The sequence below is a fragment of the Podarcis tiliguerta genome, assembly GCF_965153285.1.
Source record: "Podarcis tiliguerta genome assembly, chromosome: 2".
Taxonomy (NCBI): Eukaryota; Metazoa; Chordata; class Lepidosauria; order Squamata; family Lacertidae; genus Podarcis; species Podarcis tiliguerta.
Window position 1 is genome coordinate 44,408,098 of NC_139535.1, and position 24,863 is coordinate 44,432,960.

General features: G+C 43.5%; 2 protein-coding genes across 7 annotated transcripts in view; both read left to right on the top strand.

Moving 5' to 3' along the window:
* SUSD3 (sushi domain containing 3) overlaps nt 1–2,028 on the top strand; it is a 51,253-nt gene extending 49,225 nt beyond the window's left edge. The window contains exon 5 of the mRNA XM_083421785.1: nt 1,314–2,028. Within this exon, the coding sequence (XP_083277911.1) occupies nt 1,314–1,530 (217 nt within the window). The 3' untranslated portion in view covers nt 1,531–2,028. The remainder of the gene's footprint in view (nt 1–1,313) is intronic.
* A 5,377-nt stretch (nt 2,029–7,405) lies between these two features.
* Nucleotides 7,406–24,863, top strand: part of CARD19 (caspase recruitment domain family member 19) — a 37,861-nt gene continuing 20,403 nt past the window's right edge. The window contains exons 1-2 of one of the 6 annotated variants that reach the window (XM_083421867.1): nt 7,406–7,934; nt 22,600–22,742. In XM_083421867.1, coding sequence (XP_083277993.1) covers nt 7,919–7,934; nt 22,600–22,742 — 159 coding nt within the window. In that variant the 5' untranslated portion in view covers nt 7,406–7,918. Of the gene's footprint in view, nt 7,935–13,549; nt 14,057–22,599; nt 22,743–24,863 lie in introns of those variants that run through there. The other 5 variants (XR_014506699.1, XM_083421869.1, XM_083421870.1 and 2 more) reach the window with 5 other exon arrangements.

A 24,863-nucleotide genomic window follows, 5' to 3' on the forward strand; every position in this document is an offset into this window, starting at 1 on the left:
TCTGTTTGAAAACCAAGGTACAACTGTCTTATCTAAAAAATATATTGAGCTTTTATGCAGGCATCAAATTGTCTGCCATAAAAGCATTTGTGTGTTTTTTTATCTGTGCAGAAACTTATAAAATCTCCATTTAGAACAGGAGTGGGAAATTTCAGGCCCATAGGCCACACATGGTCCTCCAGACCTCCCTATGTAGCCTACAGGCTTCTCCTCAGGTCACATTCCTCACTACCTTGCATTGCCCTTCCTTAAGTGTTTTTGCCTGGCTGGAATGTGTCCTTGAACTCTGAGAATGTCTCTTGCTTGCTGGGATGGAGGATACAGAGGTATGCGTAGAAACATGCAAAGATGTAAAATTTTACCTGTACAGAGGTAAAATTTAGTTGCTCTACTCATTTTTGCCTCTGGCACCTTCCACCACTGGGGTGTGGTTCCCGCTACCACCAGGTGCCCAGAACTGAATAAGGCCTCAGACTGAAAAAGGGTCCCCAGACCTGATCTAGGAAGAGCGCCACAAGGTGGAAATACAAGATCTAGGAATGTTATAAATAAATGTATAAGCAAGCTGGTAAGATCTGCTGTAGACAGAATGAATAAGCAAATCCCCCCCCCCTTTTAATTTTAAAAAAGGTTATTTATGTATGCTTCTACTGTGGCCCGTGTTTTGTTAGCCCCAAAATGGAAAACAAGCGAGGTCCCAACTAAAGAAAAATGGCAACTTAAGTTGACAGAATATGCACAACTTGCAGACTTAACATATAGAATAAGAGATCAAGAAGAACATACGTTTAAAGAAGATTGGACAATGTTTATTGAATATATGGTAAATAATTGTATACAGCTGAAAACGCTGGCAGCATTAAGATAAATCCAACAGTATAAACAAGTTTTGATGGATGCAATAATGGAATACTGAGTGGTATAGTTTTTGTAAAACGTTCAGGGATTTATGATATGTAAAATGAACCAGGGAAAAAGGAGAAGGGAAATCATTGACATCTAAAGGATGTAATATGAGTATTTTAAATTGTAAAACAGAAAACTTAATAAAATTTATGTATAGATATGATAAGCAAATCTAAACAGTGAGGGAGGTAACCGAACCTCCCAAGGAAAGGACAACTCCCTATCTTGTGGTTGACAGACCTGGGCGAGGCGTGCTATATTTATTGGGTATTCTAGATTTTTATCTGCTCTGCTATTTATTGACAACTTCTTTACTGCGGTGGTGGTGGTGGGGAGAGAGAAATCCAATGACAGTATCAAGGCTATAGTTTTATCTAAATTTTTAAAAGGTTTCTTTTCTTTTCCAGTTTCCATGACAAATGGGCTGGAGGCATCACAGAGACTGGCTGTTTTGGAGAAAACGATTTACACAGCAAACCAGCCAAACCCAGCAGTGCACTTGGTAGACAGCTGGGACCGGGGCATAACGTTGCCATACATACCATAAGTACGATACATGTTGTCGAGGTCTATGGGCATGAAAAGGACCCGCAGGGGACAATGGATACTCATTTACCTGGATAGGCAGTCTCATCAACGCAACGAAGGATTTGCTGGACCAAAGCCAAATGTGAATAGAGATACCTGCTGAATGTGCCTTAAAACACTGTATAGAAATGAATCACTGCATTGTTCCCATGTATCAGTTACAATAAACGTCAGAATACCGACAGATTTAACAGATCTGACAAATGTTATTTGAAAATACATTCTGTTTTTTTTGTTTTTAAATTAAACAGTACATCTCAGAATTTAACAGCAATTTGCTTTCCCAAAAAGAAGGTGATCCTATCATGAAAACAAGGAAACACGTATATCCGGTATATGTTTCTGTATCTCTGTTCTTAACAGTTTGTGCTTTTGCTGCCTTTGAAGGTTTTTGACAGCAACAAGGACAAATGCACATGACTGCAAATTTATTTTATCCTCTGTTTTTATAAGCATATCAGATAATTCATGAAATGTATTTTTTCACAATAAATATGAGGGGATTATAATAAAGATTTTTAATTAAGAAAAAAATGTCAAATTTAGCTGTGATTTCATTGCTCAGATTCTGAGGAAACCTTCCATTTCTAACTTTTTAGTTTCTCATACGTCAGCTAGCCCATATTAAAGGCATCCATTTATTTAAAAGATTTCCATCCTGCCTTTCCCACATATGGCTGTCCAAGGCAGCTGGGGACACGGGTGGCACTGTAGTCTAAACCACTGAGCCTCTTGGGCTTGCTGATCAGAAGGTCGGCGTTTCGAATCGCCGCAACGGGGTGAGCTCCCATTGCTCTGTCCCAGCTCCTGCCAACCTAGCAGTTTGAAAGCATGCCAGTGCAAGTAGATAAATAAATACTGCTACAGGGGGAAGGTAAACGCTGTTTCCGTGTGCTTTGGTTTCCGTCACAGTGTCCCGTTGTGCCAGAAGCGGTTTAGTCATGCTGGCCACATGACCCAGAAAGCTGTCTGTGGACAAACACTGGGATCCTTGGCACCACACCCCATAATTGCCTTTGACTGGGCTTAACCACCCAGGGGTCCTTTATCCAGTGGCATAGCGTGGGGGGTGCAGGGGGGGGCCGGCCGCACCGGGCACAACATCTGGGGGTTAGGGTTAGGGGGCGCAAATCCACGGGTTAGGGGGCGCAAATCCACAGGTTAGTGGGCGCAAATTACTTGCCTTGCCCCGGGTGCTGACAACCCACACTACGCCACTGCCTTTATCTTACCTTTACCAAGGCAGTTGGCATACAATTAAAACAAAACAACAGTTTGAAGGCAAAAATCAAACTAAAACATCAGACGAAAAGCTGCAATCACTTCGGATAGAATGAAAGCTTATTCATAAACTCAAACCCTTGAAAGCCTTTGGTGAACAAAAGCTTTCATCAGATGCTCAAAATAATTCAGGCATTATGTTATCTGTGTTCAAATGGACTCATTTAGGGGGCTGAGGGATGCAAATACCGGTATAGACAAAAGTAGGTATTTATTCACACACTGCATAATTAAGCTTTGGAGACATTGCTGACCACCATCTTGGAGGGCTTTAAAAGAGGATTAGACAAATTTGTGAAAGAAGAGATTATCAGTGGCTCCTAACCCTGATGGATATGTTCTCCCTTCACTGCTAGAGGCACTGTACTTCTCAATACCAGTTTCTGGAAACCGCAGAAGGGGAGAGTGCTGCTGTGTTCAGGCTCTGCTTATAGGCTGGAAACCACGGGAGGGGAAGTGTTTGTGATGGGTTTTTGCTCGTCGAATGGCTCTTCCACAGGAACTTGAAGACAGAGTGATGAACAGAGAGGGGGAAGCTACAGGGATGCTTATAACATATTATACTTCTAGATGGGAAATTCAAAATGGAAATGACTCGTTGGCTGAACCGATACAGAAAAGGTAAGGTATGGTCTACATGAAGTCCCTTTCATTTGTGGCAGAGGTACTGCTGTGCTGCTGTTTTGCACGAATGAATCGCCGCTCATGGGGCACAGCGTACTACACGGCATCAGCCTTGCTTATAATGCATTCAGAGGGCACTAAAAAGGAGGAGAGCCTTAAGTCACGTGGGGATCGGGTGGGGCTTGAAAGGACACCTTTAAAAAACCTATGTGCACTGACAGTTAATGCAAGTTAAGAAAGGTAAAGGTAAAGGTACCCCTGCCCGTACGGGCCAGTCTTGCCAGACTCTAGGGTTGTGCGCTCATCTCACTCTATAGGCCGGGAGCCAGCGCTGTCCGCAGACACTTCCGGGTCACGTGGCCAACGTGATGAAGCTGCTCTGGCGAGCCAGCGCAGCACACGGAACGCCGTTTACCTTCCCGCTGGTAAGCGGTCCCTATTTATCTACTTGCACCCGAAGGTGCTTTTGAACCTTGGCAGGCGCTGGGACCGAACGACGGGAGCGCACCCCGCCACGGGGATTCGAACCGCCGACCTTTCGATCGGCAAGTCCTAGGCACTGAGGCTTTAACCCACAGCGCCACCCGCGTCCCTTAACCTATGTGCACTGACAGTTAATGCAAGTTAATGGAGAGTGCAATCTTTACTTTAACTTGTATGGGGAAGAAAATCCCACCCCAGCTGTTTTTGAGGTACAGCATCTTCTCCCTTCTGCCTGCAAGTTTATGGGGAGATTGCCCTTTCCCAATGGGAGTTAATAGAAAAAGAAGAGACTCGGCCCCATTAACAACTGGGAGGAGGAGGAGAAGCCCACACTCAATGACACTTGGGGTAACAGGGTCCTGACTGGAGAGTGTGAGGTTCTCCCTCCCTACCAACTGTTTATGGAAAACCCGTACTACCAGCGTAATCACATTCCTCACACAATCACAAGTGTAGCTTCACCCCCAGTTAAAATGGAAGGTTCAGGGGAAAGAGCTTTCAAATTAAGCACAGATATCTACATGGCACTGAGAAGTAGCATTAAACAAAACTGAGGAGGACTGTCCAGTTGTTGAGAGTAAAATGGAACATAAACCTCATACCTACAAATTCACTCCCACCTTCCATCCTCAAAGTTAAAGGTTGAAGATAGGAAGTTGGGGGGGGGGCGCTTTGGTAATGTGTTGCCCTGAGCGAGGACAAAATTGGGTGCACCCCACCCCCAACTTTGAGTAGGTACTACTACTACTACTAATTTTATTATATTCTGTGCATGAGAACTGCCCTCACTGCCCTAAATCTGGCTGTGCCGAGATGAGAGTGGTGTAGAACCAGCTCTGCAGGATCAAATCTATGCACACCAATTATAGATTATAGGGTAACAGGCCACTCGTCTACGGGATTCCAGGGGTCTTGACCCCCAACCAGTGTCTGTGCTTCTTTGGAGAACTGAGAATGCAGAGGAGGCTATAGTAGCTTTTAAAAATATGATTTATTCACATATTTACACCTGAATCTAAATGGAGGGAGTCCAGATCTTACTACATGGTCATCTCAAGAGGGGCTTGTTCCCCACAGCAGTGCAGCAGTGGAGTCCAAGGCTTCTCTCTCCCTACTTGCCTTCAGCCAGCCTGCCAAAATGGTTATGGGCTTCTCTCAGCTATCCCAAGTTTTCTGCCAAAGGCCCCAAACTCTTCCTATGACATCATGCCCAGTTACCCTGGCAACCTTCCAAATCCCATCTTTGTTTACACTTCGGGGGGGGGGGAGAGACAGTTCTCTTGAATTGCCAATGGCCCTCAATAGCCTGTATTGTTTCTTAATGGTTCTAGCTTGGACAGGTCACTTTGTATAGGCTGGCCTAGGAATTCCTCTGCAGCTAAAATTTCTCCCATCTTATCCCAAATGGTCAAAATCTTGTTGTTGTTGTTGTTTAGTTGTTTAGTCGTGTCTGACTCTTCGTGACCCCATGGACCAGAGCACTTCTGTCTTCCACTGCCTCCTGCAGTTTGGTCAAACTCATGCTGGTAGCTTCAAGAACACTATCCAACCATCTCGTCCTCTGTCGTCCCCTTCTCCTTGTGCCCTCCATCTTTCCCAACATCAGGGTCTTTTCCAGGGAGTCTTCTCTTCTCATGAGATGGCCAAAGTATTGGAGCCTCAGCCTCACGATCTGTCCTTCCAGTGAGTGCTGATTTCCTTAAGAATGGATACGTTTGATCTTCTTGCAGTCCATGGGACTCTCAAGAGTCTCCTCCAGCACCATAATTCAAAAGCATCAATTCTTCGGCGATCAGCCTTCTTTATGGTCCAGCTTTCACTTCCATACATCACTACTGGGAAAACCATAGCTATTACTATACAGACCTTTGTTGGCAAAATCTTACCATTTATTAATTTCTTGGGTTTAGGTGGATCCCATTCTCCCAAAAACCTATAACAATAGCAGTAATAGTGACCAGCTGGTTCACATGGAAAGCCATAGCAGTAGAACAATTCAAGTCACCATAAACGTTATCATAAAAGTAGGATGAAAAAACCCAGAATGAAGGTGGCAGGAGTGGCGATATTGCTACAGGTTTGGGGCATGTGTCATGTGCCTTGTGAGCAGGCAAGAAATGGCTGGAGCAAGAGATAAGGACTAATGTGAAGCAATAGGTGTGTATACAGAAGTGACAATATTAGAACACTGTAATTTATATAAACAATCTGGTACTATTAACTGCAGAGTTACAGCTATATATATAAACTGCACTCAGATCATTTGGTGATGCCTGCGAATATGCTTTTTTTGTGACAGCTATCCCCCCGGGACTTGCTTTATTGCTCATGTAAAAATTACTTATCATCAGAAAAAAGTGCATGAGAAAGATGAGAGCAGTGGAGAGTATTAAGTCAACACATAAAGAGAACCCGTTCATTAAATTAACCTCTTCCAGTGTTTACCATCTAATGAACTTCGGCAGGCAGCTCTTGTGGGTTCACTTTTGCAGTGGCAGCACAAAAGAGCATTCAGTCCTGGACAAGCCGTCCTTCCAGGGAAGTCCCCATCTCTGAGCTCCCACTACACAATCTGTACAAGATGTTACTGGCTTTCTGTTGGTCCTAGCAGGGCGAGCCAAGCCGCTTCCAACAGGAGCCCAAATAAGTCCATAAAGGCACTGAAAGAATGAGGACTTCTAGAATGAGAACTTCCACTGGCCCACCTTCAATCCCACTAGTGCTCTCTGGCCAGATTCTTGGGGGTGTGGTTGTAGTGGGTTGGACCCTTGGGATATATTCCAACTCTACAATCTTTGATTCTGTAGGGCAAAGGCCTCCAGGGTATGATTAGGCTACCCAGGTACCTTTTACCCTGGATGGCCCATTGTTATCTAAGGTAGTTCTGGTTTGTATACATTTATGGGTTAATCGGACACTGTGGTTTTACCAGACCTACAAAGGGGTACTATCACATCAGGGGTCTGATGCTAGACCTAATTAGGCTGTGGGCCAGAGCCTTCCCACCTCAGGAATAAGTAATGCATTTAATCATTCATATGAGTTTCATGGTTAATCTGTTCATTGAACTTGCATATGGGTAAACATGATTTCTGAAGCAAGACGTGAACTTTTTCAAGCTTAGATGCTTAGACCTCCCCGGTAGAGTAGTGGATTAGGGCATCTGGCTGTTAACAAGAAGGTTGGTGTTTGAGACTGTGGGCAGGATTCATGTACCTTCCAACTTTAAGATTCTGTGTCTATGAGTCATGGCTGAGATATTCTGAGAAGAACTGTTTCTTCCCGCATAAGAGAAAAAAGCAGCAAGCTCAATAATATGGTACTTGCCACCTTCATTTTTTTAAAGTATTAAATGTATAGTTTTTTAATTTAAAAAAAAACTGTTGCAGTTATTAATTTGGGGCACCTTTTAGGTTGATTAATAGTTTTAAATCTGATTAATCTGTCATATTAAACATTGTAGTCCTGCTATTTAGATACCTGGAACTATGCCATGGAAAATTTGTAAAAAGGTTTCACAGTCGTTTTTTAAAACGTTTCTGCCAGGAACACAAAACTTCTGTGGGAAGTATGCAATGTTTTGTTACAGTGTGTGCCTGTACACCTGTTGGCACATCCCATTTTAAGCACTTAAGGCAGCTTTTGCAGAAGCGATTGTTGGAACAGGCTGGAGAAGTTCAATAGAAGCGATTGTGTGCGTACATATTTAATAGCTTTACTCAAGTGTTTTTAAAACTGCAAAAGCCTCACTGCTTGATATTAAAGGACAAATGTGATCAGGTCACGGTGACCCTTTTCTTCCGTTGTGAACCGTTTAGAGTACGCATCCATTTATTTTCCAAGGGCGGAATGAAGACCTCTGCTGGCCAAAGCCTTAAGTTGGCTCTCAGATTTTACTTTCGCTTTTCGCCCTCCCGAAGTCGTCACTGAACTTCCGTTCCTGACAGCAACTTCAGTAAGGGGACAGATATTCAACTTGCCCGATTTCATGGATTTCTTTCAGCCATAGCAGGAAAAGCTGCCAAACCCATGGACAATGCTCTTCAGAAAATGTAAGTCATAGTGAATTATTTTTCCTAAAGCTTATGTTCATAAAGAGGTGGGATTTTTAAAAAGACAAGACAAAAAGCCTTGCTTTGAAAACAAGAGCAGCTGTAAATGACTTTGGGGGGAAAGGGAGTGCCTGCCTGCAAGTCTGATTCACCCAGACTTGGTCCTTTTTGTGTGAATGTCTTTTGCATTCTTGTTGCTGGGATATGTCATTCTTCCTGTTCATTATCTTTAACAAAGAATCTGTCTGTACAGCGATGATAGGAAAATAGTAGTCATATGGTCTGCTAACCCTTTTCAACTGAAAATAGTATTTTGGGACTTGTTCTTCAGTATAAAGCTTTCTGCTTTTGTTAACATAATATTTTAGTATATATTTAGCACATCACAAGGACATGCAATGAAACATTATGCTTGAAGGGAAAGGTTTCCACACTGATAATTTTATTTGCGGATCAAAAATAGACGCACATTCTTCCAGAATTGCTACTGTGACCAATATTATCATGTGATGGCTGTGGGTTTGCTTTCAAAATTATTTAGATTAGTGTTTTCCTTCCAGCTTGGAAGTACAACTGTACCCCGCCCCCCAAAGCACTTTCCCCAGTCCTTTCTGTAAAATGGAGGGTTTAGGGGAGGGGGCGACACACAGTTCCTTAGCTATGGCGAACTTTAAGGGTCCTCTTACATAATCTGCCATACCAAGGCTGCTTCAGATGTTGCTCTTGGTTCCTATTCCACATTAGCCACCTTATCAGTTCACCAGGACATGGATTGACATGATTAGTTTGCAACAACTCCTTGGTTGCTAGTATAATGATGGTAAACATTGGCTACTAAATGGGGTCCCTTGAGTGTTTGTAATTCCTTGCTTCTAGACCTGTTGACATCTGGATTGCAGAACTAGCAGTAGCATCACACTGTACTGCTTCCATCCCCCAGCCAAAGCATTTTCACCAGTAGATAAAAACTCAAAAATCTATGAATCACACTCTTCCCAACAATACTTTCCCACTGCTTCTCCTCATCCCCGCTGGTGCATCAGAGACAGCGAGAGCTCAGCATGAGGACTGCATAAGCTATAAGGCAACGCCCTACCATGTTGATCTAAGAATGTCTGTGAAATGCAGGCGCAACAGAGGGTTATTTGTTTCTAAGGTTGTGGCCCGGGTTAATATCTAATGCAACTCCGACTGCCATTTCAATTTGTGAACTCCACCCAACTCATTCTATCTGAAACAACAAGCCTGGCATTGTTCCCATGGCCAGTTATGCCAAAGTGAGGAGAGCTTCTGATTAGTTCAGGCTCTGATCTTTACCTATATTTCCTTTCATATTAAAAAATGATTCATGATTGAAATAAGGGCAGCATTCCTCAACCTTGCGCCCTCCTGATGCTTTGACTGCGGCTGATGGGAGGGTGGTGGTTCAAATCATGCGTAGCAACCATGTTTATCCAGGGGTTAGTTATAAACTTATAGCAAAATGGACCGATTATTTTAATGTGCAACAATTCAAGCATCACGCTGGGAATGAGTATGAAAACATTGCCGGTGTGATGTAATTGTCCGTGTTGTGTCTGGGCATGGCAACCCAATATTCAAATGACAACTCTAAGCCAGCTCAGGAACATCCAGAGTTCTCTGCCAAGAACCATTGAGGTGTAAAAGAAGAGAAGTACATCTCTAAACATTTGGGGACATGGGCATAGCCAAGGGGGGGCAGCTGCCTCCCCATCATGTAAAACAATAGAAATACTTAACTGACCTATCCCATTGATTCTGCCCCCACCCCCAAAGTCCAGCCGCCCCTAACAAAAATCCTGGCTATGCCCATGCTTGGGTACATACACCTGGCAGTCATAAGCTGGAAAGTTGTTTGGCTTGGCAAAGAAACACAGGTCTGACTACCTGCTCAGTACAGTTTTTAACATATCAAGAGTTGTATCCAAAGTAGCACAAGTTTGTCCCATCCGTTCAAATATTTCTGCCTGCACTATGGGACTTTCCCCCTCTCCTCCCCCCACGTGCCTCCTAAATCAGTTCTAGGGGTTTTCGCCAACCTTCCAGAGCAGATTTGGGAAGGACACAGGGTGTACATGGAGGGAGATTATGAGTCCAGCTGTGCAAGCAGAAATCCTTGCAGTGATGGGTGTATGTTAGTTTGATACTGCCCTAACATTGTAATATCCAATTATATGTCCAAAAATTTGTTGTGCCCCAATGAAGATCCCTTAGAGTGCAAAGCATGTATAGCTCTAGTTATATGAGGATTTTTGAATACAAATGGCCTGGGGGACACGTATGTGGTTTGGCCCCCAAAGTGGCTGCTGGGCCTTCAATAGCTTCTGCTGCACATCCTAATGGTTTAGGGCTCTCAGAAGCTTACAACCTCTGAGGATTTCTCAGCTGAAAGGTCTCACACCAGGGTGGTTCATTTGGTTAGTTTATGCAGAGGACTCATTTTGAAGAATGAAGATGAGCAAATGTTAATCAATCCTTACCAAGTTATGCATCCCTCATTATCACAAATTGCTTTCCAATCCTGAGACAAATATGTTGCACTCCCTAGCAGACTTATCGAACAATTCTTTGCTCAGAGAGAAGTCCCACTGAATTCCATTGGGCTTACTCCCAGGTGAGAAGATATAGATGCCCAGTTTCTTATGAAACAGCTGATTTTATTATCCTGAGGTCTGAGCTGTAGGTTGTCAATCAGGTCAGCAACAGGTCAGTTTTATGTCGTTAAAATAATATTTAGTTTCATATTTAATGTTGAACATATTTAATGTTAATGACAGTGCTAATCAGATGCCCAGGATAGGAAATTAGAGTGTTGGATCAGTGTGATTTCTGCTTTCTCTCTTAGATCTGTATTTAGCCAGTGTTGCCTATGTGGCACTGCCCCAATGATACATGCATGTATATTTTTTTGCGGACAGTGGAGTGTTGTGGGTTTGCATATATACACTGTGATCATAGCCTATACCGTTTAGCAATAACCAAATAATGCATACACAACACTTTTGCATATACGCCATAATCCATACAGATTTATTTCTTTTTACAAACTTATATTTGTAAGTTTCTATTTTTATCTGCATTTTTGCAAACTTTATTTGTGGGTATCTAAAGAGACACTGTGGTGCAGATGGAATTACACCCTGCTTACTTGTAATGAAGGTTACTTACAAGAAGGAGGCCTGGGATTGCAGCATCAAATCCTAGCTAGGGAAGTGCTTTTTTATACTACGAAACGTATCAAAGTGCATTTTATCTCCTAGCTGCACACAAATGGATGAGCTCATGTTTCTAATAATAATAATAAACTGCATATGCAAATCAGAAAAATGTAGAATTTTTTTAAATTTGAGAACTTATGTGAAAAAATAAATTATGTTGTTTGAAATTGTACAATTGTTTCCAAAAGTGGCAATTAATTTTCTGTGTCTAAATTTATGTTCACCGTTCAAACTACAAGAAAATTAAATGTGCCATCAGCTCTTATTTATAGTCATGAATTATATTTCAATTCACAGGACAAGAAATGGAAATGGAAACGCTGATAGAATTTTGTCCTTCGGTTCAATATTGTTCCTATCTAAGCATTTCAAATTGGTTACAAATTTAACCTTTTAGAACTTTGATAATTATACCATTAGAAAGAAATAATTACAACTACAGAAAATGTTTTACAGAGCAATTCCATGCATGTCACTTGGGAAGTAAATACACATAGGCAGTGCTTTTTTCTGGGGGTACGCAGACCCCTAAATATTTTGTGAATCTAAGTTTGGCCTCATTGAGCAGCAGTATTTCAAGATAAGTAGGAAAATGAGTACCCCCTAAACATTTTTTAAGAAAAAAAGCACTCTACATAGGAGACTTAGAATGACAATGAATCAAATACTCCATCCATTGCACTGAAGTGGCTCACTTTGTGACAGCCTATGTGTGTGTGGATGCCTATGTAGAGATTATAACCCCTGCCCTAGGCACATTTGAATAAATCCTCATATGCCATTGGGAAACGCAGTCACATGATTTCCAGTTTTCTTCCATGAAAGTGCACTTAGAGCAACTTTGGATATAGCCCACACATGAGGTCCCCCTATATAAGAAAGGTCACTGCTAGCAGATGGTGCAAATTCTTTGAGGTTGAACCCCCCACACTGGCCATTTATAACTTCTGCTTTCAATGGGACCTACAGCGTTTACATTCCTATTTAGTTTGAGTAATCCAGATGATGTTACCTTCAAACACCAGACTTCATGCTTTCCCCCTGTAAATTCAGGTTTACCCAATTATGGGGATAATCTGATAAACTGGGGAGAATTGGGTTCTGAACCACTTCACTTGGGAGTCAAAGATGATTTGTTTCAGTGTTTTTGGGTGGGTGTAGCACCTCTGGTTACACAGCCTGGGACACAGGTGGTGCTGTGGGTTAAACCACAGAGCCTAGGACTTGCCGATCAGAAGGTCGGCGGTTCAAATCCCTGCAACGGGGTGAGCTCCCGTTGCTCAGTCCCTGCTCCTGCCAACCTAGCAGTTCGAAAGCACGTCAAAGTGCAAGTAGATAAATAGGTACCGCTCCAGCGGGAAGGTAAATGGCATTTCCGTGCGCTGCTCTGGTTCACCAGAAGCGGCTTAGTCATGCTGGCCACATGACCCGGAAGCTGTACGCCGGCTCCCTCGGCCAGTAAAGCAAGATGAGCGCCGCAAACCCAGAGTCGGCCACGACTGGACCTAATGGTCAGGGGTTCCTTTACCTTAACACCTCTGGAGCCCCCCCCCCCTTGTGCTTGCATGTGAGCATAGGTTTTGTGTAGTGGCTGTGGCAGTTGGGGCTGGTATGGCATGTGCAGTTCTGCCCCCAATTCATTTTAACAGCATTACAGTGGTACCTCTGGTTGCGAACTGGATCCGTTCCGGAGCCCCGTTCACAACATGAGCAGAATGTAACCCGCATCTGTGCAGGTCGCAATTCGCCGCTTCTGCGCATGACGTCATTTTGAGCGTCTATGCATGCGTGAGCGGCGAAACCCGGAAGTAACCCATTCCATTACTTCCAGGTCGCTGCGGGACGTATCCTAAAAGAACGTAACCTGAACCGAATGTAACAAGAGGTATGACTGTACAAGTTTTCTGCTCAGGTCCAGCTATCTAGGACAGGGGTCAGCAACCTTTTTCAGCCATGGGCTGGTCCACCATCCCTCAGACCTTGTGGGGGGCCAGACTATATTTTGAAAAATAATAATGAATGAATTCCTGTGCTGCACAAATAACCCAGAGATGCATTTTAAATAAAAGCACACATTCTACTCATGTAAAAAACACCAGGCAGGCCTCACAAATAACCCAGAGATGCATTTTAAATAAAAGCACACATTCTACTCATGTAAACACACTCTGATTCCCAGACTGTCCGTGGGCCAGATTGAGAAGGCGATTGGGCCGCATCCGGCCCACGGGCCTTAGGTTGCCTACCCCTGATCTAGGAAGTGTGGATGGGTGCTGCTTCTGGAAGGAGGCACTTGATTTATCCAGACTGGGAGACCACAACATGTTATCAGATTCTTCCCTAACAAGGCTCATTTTTTTACGTTTACCACACCGTTTGCCCTTTTGCTCCGCACATTGATGAACTCCCAAGGAAAACATGGCGCTTGGGAGAAAGGAAGCCCAGGGCCCCGGGCCCCAACATGAGCACTTGGGATAGCAGCAGCGTGTGCAACTCCCTGCTCCTCGCTGCGCACGAGAATGGCGAGGCAGCTCCTTTTCCTCCTGCCCAGACAAGTGAGAAGGGAAAGCGCGAGACTCTTCCGTCGAGGAGCTGCGAGGGAGAAGCCGCTTTCTTGCCCCCCTTGTCAGCCGGGCGGCGGCTCCTCCTGCGGCGGCCCTTCTGGCAACTTTGCCTGAGCGCCGCGTGGCCGAGGCCGGCCTGCAAGCGGAGAGTCGCGTCGCGTCCGGAAGGCCTCCTGCCTGCTTGCATGCCCGGGAGGAAGGAGCAAGACGCGCCCGCCAGAGCTCGCAGGGGCGGGACTGGCAGCGGCGGCGGCAGCTCGAGGAACCTTCCCAACCTTGCCGGGCCGGCCCTCCTTCCCGCTGGACGCCATTATGCCAGGTTCGTACGCCCCTCGGAGGAGGGAGAGGACGGCGGGCCGCCGCCAAGTCCCGGCTGCAGGGGGCGCACAGAGCAGGGCGGCAGGGACACCTCGGAGGGCGGGTGTGTGCAAAGGAAGCCCCAGGCACTGCTAGAGGAGACTTTCGCCTCGCTTTTGCATGCACCGGAGCCGAGGTCTCCTCTTACCATTGTGCATCCCGATCTCGTCCGTGGGTGCTTGCTCGCGTTTTATTTCCGAGGAAGCGTGCGCGAGGTTGCAGACGTGCAGTGCCTCCGCCTGCATGTTCGCTCGGGGCGTTCCTCTCCGCGGGTGCGTTTAAGCAGCCCGATCTTAGGCGTGTTTACTCAGAAGTAAGCTCTGCGGAGGTCAGCCCACGACTGCCTTGCAAGGCGACGGAAGAATGTGCCCTGCACAACTTAGCACCCTCCCTTTGAAAGACAGCCTTCAGTATTTTGGGAGATGCCTCTCCCGTGGAAGGAATTTGTTTAAACCTGCATTTCTGTTTGTTGTCTTAAGTCTGCAGTCCTACACCCTGTTACCAGCCGCGTCGATCTTAATGGGACTGCACAGTTACCGTTGCTTTTAGACATTGGTTTGCTCGCGGCAGCTGCTTACAAGCTTTGTGTTTTTTAGAGTTTCTTGATTGTCACCCGCCTTTAAAAACGTCGAGTTCTCTTGCTAACAGCATAACACAATGGGCAAGGCAGGGCACTTTTTCAGAGCAGGAGTTCCAAAAGATGGAAGTAATTGATGCCAAGTGAGTCAGCTTCTCCGCCTGAGTCATCAGCCTCGGTAACAGGCAGCCTCTGTGTAGTACACTGTGGGCAAGCAAGTAAATACGACTTGAATAAACTTTAATAATATAAGAACCTAAGAAGAGCCTGCTGGATGAGTGAATCTAGTGATCTAGGCCAGCATCCCACAGTGGTCAACCAGAGTACAGTGGTACCTTGGGTTAAGAATTTAATTCGTTCTGGAGGTCCGTTCTTAACCTGAAACTGTTCTTAACCTGAGGTACCACTTTAGCTAATGGAGCCTCCCACTGCTGCCACACGATTTCTGTTCTCATCCTGAAGCAAAGTTCTTAACCCGAGGTACTATTTCTGGGTTAGCATAGTCTGTAACCTGAAGTGTCTGTAACCTGAAGTACCACTGTACTGTGGGAAACCAACAAAATGCATTTGAATACAAGAGCACTCTCCCCTCCTGGGGCTTCTGCCAGCTGGTGTTCAGAAGCATTGCTGTGTTGAACTGTGGCGGCAGAGTATAGCCATCATGACTGGTTGCCATTAATAGTTCTCTCCTCCGTGAATTTATCTAATTCTCTTTTAAAGTCATTCAACATTTAGAGTGCTACTGGTTTTCCCCAACCCTACTACTGAGGTATCATCTGTTGAGCAGTATGTTGCTTGGTCTCAAGATGTCCAATGAATAATTGCATTATATTATTATATAATATATAATAATATAATATTTTTCCTTCTATAAGACACCCCCAAGTATAAGACACCCCCTATTTTTGGGGACTCTGATTTAAGAAAATGGGGGGGGGGGGAGAGATGGCCTCCGTGTATAAGACACCCACACATTCTTGACATTATTTTAAAGGGAAAAAATCTAGTCTTATACACGGAAAAATACGGTAAATGGGGGGGTGTGGCATTTAAATCAGGAGTAGGCTCTGCACATAATAGTGCTGCATATTCATTACTTTTTGCAATGCTGCTTACATAGCCATTGGTCATCATGTAACTAGAGTGATGCCACTGGTTAAAGCAATAGAATTGCCATTAATAACAATAATAATATTTGACTTGCTACTCACTTGTTGCGCAGATGTACAAAAACACACACAACTACAGCTACAGGAAGCTTTGGCGGAATTGATCTTGTAAATAAACGCAAGAAGATAATTTGGTTGTGTAAGTAAAAGGTTTGAGACAGTAACACACGTAACTTGTTATATATATATTAAACAGCAGCGTTTACTGTGAGCCAGGTTAGTATAATAGACTGTAGAAACTACTTTTCCAAAAATAGCTGTGATGTTCAAGTTGCTCATGCTAGAAGAATCTGAACATGCGGATGCTTGAGATGGAAACATTTATTTTAGCTCTTGTGTGAAGGTGAGACAAAAGTTAAGCAGACGTAAGATTGCAATGATCAGAGGCAGTGCTTTTGGCCTATACAGAAATGGTTTGCTGATTCTGCTACCCTGTATAGTCTTTATTTTAAATGCTGACCTTCAGATACACTATTTTCTTGAGCTAATGCCCGCGTGTTTCACATGGCTGGTTGCTTGACCTTTCACTTAGAAGGCATCACTTCAAATCCAGCTTAGATCATTGGAGACTGAAACTTATCAGCATCGGCCGGCTGTTCCCTGATGCGAAGCAATTGTGGAGCATTTGAACTGTATCTCCAAGGACAGATGTCTGCTATTTAGCTCCCTCACAACCCCACCAACCCCTGAGTTGGGAAGCCTAGGAGCCAATGAAAATTGGGAAGCTAGTTTGCACCTCTATGAGTTCCCTCAGGTGTTTACCCCTGAACACTTACCCTTCAGGGTCTTCAACCTTTTTGGATTTGGGGGCATATTTGGAAACCTGAGAAACTGTTGTGGACACCACAAAAAAGTTTCACAGAAGGAAAGCTGGTGATGCTCAGATCCCCCCTACCAACACACACACACACACGACCAAAAAAGCAGGCAACACTCCAACCAAACAAGATGCTTTAAAAGTTGATACCAGCATCTTAAATGGAAACCAGTTCCTAAGTCAAGCAAGATAGAGATAGCCATTCCCCACTGCTTGCCTCCAGTGTCTGGATATCTGAGAGAACACCCAAAAAATATGCAGACAGGACATAAATGAGGCAAAACAAAAACAAATAAGAGTGCTCTCCAAATCTATATCTGGAAAACCTCCTGATTTTTAATGGCTTTGTAACATCTTACTTTCATAAAATGATCTCCTCTTTATGTTTGGCTGCCAGCAGCAATAAAATCCTCAGTCTGTTTGCAGAATCTGCACCAAACTATGGATTTGTTTGATTCTTTCCAAGAACAGAATGAATGGAAGTGGGGAGAAAGCTTTAAACCATCTGCAGTTATCATAATGACCTGGTCATTCAACAATCATTGTTAGTGCTATAATTGCCTGCTTTGTGGGAAGAGTAATCTTCTCTCATTTTATGATCTGCCTGAAGGCCAAAATGATGAGCATTTTGCTTTGTTAGCATTGCTTGTTGTTTGGTGTACTAAAATAGTTGCATTATTGTTTTCAGTATTGCTGAATTGCTTTGACGATGTAAACTGTGGGGATGTGGTTTGTTTTGGGATAGGCTTTGGATTAAATGTTGAATGAGCTCTTTGCATGTGGTTTTTTTTAAAAATTGTGTCCGGCATGTTTACACATGCCAAACATAAATGTGTTCATGGTAGTATACATACAATATATATCTCCAGTTTGCCATAATTGGCCAAGGAAAGTGCTAAGCATTAAGGGTGTAGAGTGCAAGCCTTGGAAACAGTGAACTCAGCTATACAACTGCAAAAAAAATATTTTAAATGTGTTGTAAAGTGCAATATACAAATGTGACACTAGATGGCGACAGTGAGCTATGCAAAATTCAGTGTATTTTTCAAAACGTTTTTTGAAAGCCATTTTCAAAGCGTTTTTTTTTTATGTGTGTAGATTACACCAGAGTGTGTATCTTTAAGAGCTCCAGGGTGATGACAACAGGGGCCATGTTTGCATGTAGCACTGAGGCAAACCATGGCTTAGCATGAACCTACTGGTGCCAACTTTGCTCTTCTCTGAGTCCTCTTAGCACCCATAGAAGCTAAGCCAAGGTTTCGCTTGCTGTGTCCTCTGGTGCTCTGTCCTCTTTAACCAAGAACAACACTTGGCTACAGATTGTGGTTAAGGAGTAACGAGTTTAACCATGATATAGTGGTACCTCGGGTTACAGACGCTTCAGGATACAGACTCTGCTAACCCGGAAATAGTACCTTGGGTTCAGGATGAGAACAGAAATCGTGCGGCGGCAGTGGGAGGCCCCGTTAGCTAAAGCGGTGCTTCAGGTTAAGAACAGTTTCAGATTAAGAACGGACCTCCAGAATGAATTAAGTTCTTAACCCGAGGTACCACTGTACTGCGTTCAGACAACACTCTAAGCCAGACCTTGGCTTTGCGGAGTTTAGGAGCAAAGTGGATTCAAGCTTTTCCCTGGGAGGGGAGTCCTGAGAAGCCATAGTTACTGTGACTTGCGATTTGACAGGTCCTTCTGCAGCACTAGTGACCTCTGCATTCCCTGGGCTCACTGCTGGCATTTTACTCCCTGGAGCCTGCAGCAGACGGGAGAATAAGACAAGTGAACAAAGCATTGAACATTGACAATTGGTAAGGCTGCTGCAGGACAAAACTCAGGTCTGTAGCTAGCAATTCTGTAAACATTCCTCAAGCATGGGAGGTACTGAACTGTATACGTCTCTCCAGTGCAATGAAACACTGAGATTTCTTCCTGCCTTGGATTTCTTTCCTCATCATTTCTCTGATAAAAAAAATACCAGTGCTTTAAAAAACATTATGTCAGTCAAGTTTCATTGAAATACCTCTAGTCTACCTTGCATATCTGTTTCCACGGTGGAGTCCAAGATAAGGCTGAATTCATTTCAGCATCTAGCGATTTCAGAGTCTGTGATCGTCTATGCTTACAGTTTCATGAGGGAATAAAGCTAGGGCCGGATTAAAAGAGTACGGGCTGGATATTTTCAAAAACTCATTTTGTTAATGGTGATAGAGCAGTTGTCAAAGAAAGAAAAATGAAATAGTTGATCTACAATGATTTTTAACAACAACACATTTTTATTTAGCTGTTGGCACGTACAATAGACAAAAACAGTACAATAGGAGTCCTATTTACCATTTGAAATTCTGCATTCTGTGCGCTCCTAAATAATAAGAGACTGATTAGAAATCTTCCAAGGGTTATGAAGCCATTGTTTGCAAATTGTCTTGTGTGTTGTGATGTATTCAGATAAAGTCAGTGACAAAACTTGATTTTAATGGCAGTAATTGACACCCTCAGAGCTATTTCTGAAGGAACTGTGAAAGGTCCAGGAGCACACTTGATGGGACTGGGGTGTGTTTAGTCGAAACATCCAAATTCTGTACTTTGGAAGGTAGAGTTCCTTGGAAGTTTGCAACGGGAAGATCAGTAATGGTGGACAGACCAAGTGCTCGCAGCACTTTTTCAGAATTCTGTATGTGTCCGCTGGCCTGAAAAGGCTAACTACCATACATTTATCGTTATGCTTGAAGGTTAAGGTTAAGACATTTTAATTGCATGTAAGGATTTTCAGCAGAGGGAACTTATAGAAAGGTAGCGTAGTGGGGAGGGGGACTTGCCCTTTACATAATGCTGCCTTGCATTTGCCGTTGATTGAAGAAAATAAAAAGGAGCCTTGCCTAAAATCCCAGAGAAGCTTACATTGCATAATTATGTGTGCTGCATAAAATACAAGATTTGTATGGGTCAGCACAAAGCAGATAATAACAGTTGTTTGGAGGCATAATTTAAAGAGCTGCAGTTGTAGGCAGAATTCCAGTTTACTGAAATACATTTTTAAAAAAGAGAGAGGCTTAACTGATGTAAACTCTTTTTGCTGCTAATATGCTCTTGTATGTTGTTGCATATGTGACTTGTAGCAGAAGACATCGGAGAGAGCCAAGGGAGGGAAGCCACCCTGAGCTCGCCTTGCTTTCCTGTTCATTCACAGCACTTAGACTACATACACACCACATATTTAAAGCACATTCCTCCCTGCTCCCCCCAAAAAGGAATCCCAAGAATGGCAGTGTAGACAGCACCCTTAACAAACCACAGTTCCCAGGATTCTTTGAAAGAGGGAATGTGCATTAAATGTGTTTTAACTTTGTGGTATGTATTGTAGCCTTAGACACAAGTTCTACCTCGTTCATTGGGCCATTCTCACAGGTAAACCTTGGAACTAGAGAACTCCAGACTCTCAAGAGTACCTTGGCCTCGATTTCTTAAGCAGCGCAGCAAATGTCTTAGGGAACTTAGGGTGGCGTCAAAAAAAGTTTGTGATGTGGCAGGAGTTTCATTTTTAAAACCTCACTGGATGCCCAATGCAGGGAAATTACATGAATTTGAGGTCTAATTTTCTTGACGTATACTGTGAGGAGTTCATATGGAAGGACAATTGTGTCATGTCATGTGAAGCCTCTTTCAAAGACATTTCAATTATCATGTTAGGAAGTTTCTGACGGGGAGAATCAGGTGTTCTTGATTTTCTGAAATGGTACTGTTCCCTGCCTTCAGAAGTGTACAGTCTAGGGGGGGTCTACACATGAGGGGGAAACGCTAAAAATAAATCATAAATTTTTATAAGAAAAGAAAAAAAACACTATGTAAAAACAAATAGAAAGGTTTTGTGCTCTACAGCGTCTGTTTATAACGCATTCAAAACACTGTTTTTTGACTAATGTAGCTGAGTCCTAGGTTCAAAGTGGGCAAGGGGTGAGGGGACAGCATAGGAAGGAGATGACTACAGTGGTACCTCGGGTTAAGTACTTAGTTTGTTCTGGAGGTCCGTTCTTAACCTGAAACTGTTCTTAACCTGAAGCACCACTTTAGCTAATGGGGCTTCCTGCTGCTGCTGCGCCGCCGGAGCACAATTTCTGTTCTCATCCTGAAGCGAAGTTCTTAACCTGAAGCACTATTTCTGGGTTAGCGGAGCCTGTAACTTGAAGCATATGTAACCTGAGGTACCACTGTAATTTGCGAGCCACTGCTAATTTCACCCCTGGGGACAGAATATAGTTGTGGGAAATGTTGTCCTATGTGAAACAACCCTAATCATTGATATGCTGTGTTGTCACCATCTCTATGTTTGTCTTCGGTTTCTCCATATCCCCATCCATGTATTCTCAGTACATCTTTCAGAACGTAGCTCTTGACTTGACTTCTGACCTCTTCAATCTTCCTTTCTCATCGCATCTTGAAACATAAAGACTATATAACATCTCAACTGGAAAAGAATTTTAGCAAACAGTATAATGAAGCACATGGATTTTATTGAGGTGCATTGAGACAATGCAGAAAAGATGCTTTGCTTGCCATTTGAACCATTAATTTTATGGGGTGAATGGTAACAGTCTGCTGGAAATCCAGTTGATACTTATGGAATTGCAAAAGTTGTGCAATGCCTGTAGAAAGCTTTTCTTTTTTTCATTTTAATGGGAATGACTCAGGCTCTCAAAAAGCCTTTGCTTATTACAATAATCATGGAGGTTTTTATGAATTTTTTTTGGGGAATATCACATTATTTAAAAAGAGAGGACAGAATCTGAAGGCAATGAAAGGTTTAAAGTTGAACAGCAAAATCACCCTCTTTTAAGGCCATCCCGCTGTTTTTATAGCAGAATCTCTGGATTTTGAAGCACTGATTAGCAAACAAATCCCATGCTCGGCTATGCAGCAATAAAAATACAGCAATTGAAATTGTTCTGAGGTCAGGTTAGACTGCACAGTTTCCCTTTTAGTGGCTAGGATTTGAAGGCAGATATAAAAATTGAGCATTCCAACCTTTAAAAAATGCATTTTTTACTGAGGCCTGTTCAGATGTGATATTGTCCAGTCTCCTAAACATATATAGGAGATCAGGAGCTCCCCAACTCTGTTCTGTTATTTCTCTGCTGAGCTTGTCTGCGTCTTCCCTCTCCCTCTCTGTCTTCCTCTGTATCTTTTCATTTTCAAAGGTAACAAGACTTATATGCAGCTTTGTTTTCTAACCATTAGCTCAGCCCAGGCACCCCCAAACTCGGCCCTCCAGATGTTTTGGGACTACAACTCCCATCATCCCTAGCTAACAGGACCAGTGGTCGGGGTGATGGGAATTGTAGTCCCCAAACTGGATGGCCAGGTTTGGGGATGCCTGGCTCAGCCCCCTGCAAACTCACTTTTGATCATGGTTGCAAAACTGCAACTGTGATTCTGACCATGGTTGGCTCTGAAAAGAAAAGGAAGAGGTGAGTTCACATGTAGAGTTCAGGAACGTGAAGGAACACATGAGACCACAAGCAGGATGGGAGAGTAGCTGCTATGTTGTAGCCTGGGAGGGCTGCTATGTTGAAATTTAAACCACTTGGAAATGCCTCACTACACACACACACATGGTTTTGGTGGGCTGCCACTGATGAGACCTCATGGCTTGTTGGTTTTATCTGAGATCTTGTACTACGCAATGTGTAAAGATTGCATTGTATGTGAAATACACCCTATGAATGCTCAGTATTTGTATTATTCATCTTTCATGAATGTCAGCCGCTCTTAATGGTTCCTGAGAGCATTTATGGCGCACCCAGGATGTTCCTGAAGCTTGACAGTGCACACAAAATCATGTCCTAGTGTGAAACATTTGGTAGCTGATGTGAATTATATGGCACTTCCATCCAGTTGCACTTTGTGATACCAGGGGCCTGTTTTTAAATGTGTTGCTTCTGTTTTGTAGATCCGACTTACTGTGATCGTTTACGGCAGGACATGGCATTCCTAACAAGCAACGGCAGGCTGAGCGAGCAGCTGGTTGACAAAATTATCCTTCAGCTGAACAGAGTTTACCCTCAAATTCTTACCAATAAAGAAGCAGAAAAGGTAATTGAAGGAATCCCGCCTGCAGTGTTTCTTTGCTATTGCTGTAGCTCATTTGACCCAGGATTAGGATTGCTGGTTTTTTTAAATGCAAAACTTCTGGTACCTCATTGAGACTAGGGGTGGTGGCACCCAGGAGAGCCAAAGGCAGCTCTGGGGCCTTCTCTAATAGGACTGACAATGGGAACCGGAGGAAAAACTACCGTATTTTTCGCTCTATAAGGCGCACCAGACCATAAGACGCACCTAGTTTTTGGAGGAGGAAAACAAGAAAAAAAATATTCTGAATCCCAGAAGCCAGAACAGCAAAAGGGATCGCTCCACAGTGAAAGCAGCAATCCCTCTTGCTGTTCTGGCTTCTGGGATAGCTGTGCAGCCTGCATTTGCTCCGTAAGACGCACACACATTTCCCCTTACTTTTTAGGAGGTAAAAAGTGAGTCTTATAGAGCAAAAAATACGGTATTTGTTCAGCTAAGGTATACAGCGATTGAGCTTCATTAAAATCCTCTCTGCACATGATATCAGCCCTTCCCCGCTCTTCAATGTTCCTCTTAACACAAACCACACCAAAACTGTGGACCTGATAAATTCAAGCAGATAAGAAAATGAGCCAAGTTTAGACTCCACATGTGAAGTGAACACTTGAATAATCACACAGAAAACACTTCCCAGATTACTGTACTATACATTTAAAGCAGTATCGTACGGCCACAATTTCCCTCAAAGAATCTTGGGAACTGTAGTTTGTTGAGAATTGTTAGATGACCACCTTCACAGAACTACAACTGCTAGCACATTTGTGAAACTAAACAAGAGTCCAGTATGGTTTCAAACTGGATGGGGGATCGTGTGTTGAGATTCCTGCATTGCAGGGGGTTGGACTAGATGACCCTCGCGATTTAACACTCAGTCTCTCTTGCCAGGGATGTTGGGGAATGGCAGCTCTTTTTAATCAGTAAAGCCATTGAAGAGAATTCTGAATGCAAGCACCCCTTCTTTATCATCTGTAGAAACCAATCAAAGGGGAGTCCAGTTAAATCTAAGCAGGCTTACTCCCAAGTAAGTGTGTCTAGGATTATACCCTTTTATAGCATAGGAACGCCAACCCTGATGGTGAGTGAACCTATGCAGATAATTGCATAGCACTCCCTCTCATGTGCATACACACACACACACACACGTATACCTGAGCAGAGAAAACCCCCTCACATCTGTTTAATTCTGGTTGTTTAAAACCAGTTCCAACAGCAAGTTCTTACAATACCACTTAGACACTTAAGTGATTAAGTGGTATAAAAATAGCTGCAATAATTTAGGTTTTTTAAAATAGAGAATCCTTCTGAGATCAGCTCCTTGGCAAAATGAGGAGAGAGGGGTGAGCAAACTGCTTTCTCCCCTGGTTCTTCTCAGATTTTCTTAGAATAAGCTGAACGGTTCCAACCGTCTCCCATTTGGCAAATAGCTTGGCTAATTCTAAGCATATCTGCGCTAAACTGGATCCCATCAGTTGCAATAAGGTCCGATTGCTTCACCAGCTACCTTTTAACCTCCCTTCTTCCACTTTCCTTATGGGGGTGGCGGCAGCAGCAGCAGCTGTGGCTCCAGCTCTGTTGGTGAAGAGATCTCCCTCTCCTGCCTGCTTGCTGGCACTTGCACTGCTAAGCCAAGTTCCAGAAAAAGTTATTGCATTCCTGGCACTTCACAGGCTGTTGTGGTTCCTTCCTCCCATGAGTGGAACTGGAACAGAGGGTCGGGTGAGGGTTAAGGAGAGAAATGTGAGTTCTTCTTTCGTTTGAATTAAAATCTAAATTAGGGGAGATCTCAAGAGGGCTCTGTGTTGTAATGTTTGTCTCTTGTTTGAGGAGAGAGTTAACAAGTAACTGCAATCTGCAGTCCAAGGAGTGATGAAGCCCAGTGACATCCGTAAATAGGTAGGGAATTTTATGCAGAAGGTGGAAAATGGCACCCACTTCATAGATCCCTATTATAATACCTTAAGCTAAAGTTGTTTTGTCAAGACAAACCATAAATGTTTATGTAAACAAGCCCCAGGTCTCAAAATGCTGTGATCGTACACCCACAGCGTTTGAACTCTTCTTCTGAAATTACAGTAAACATTTCCA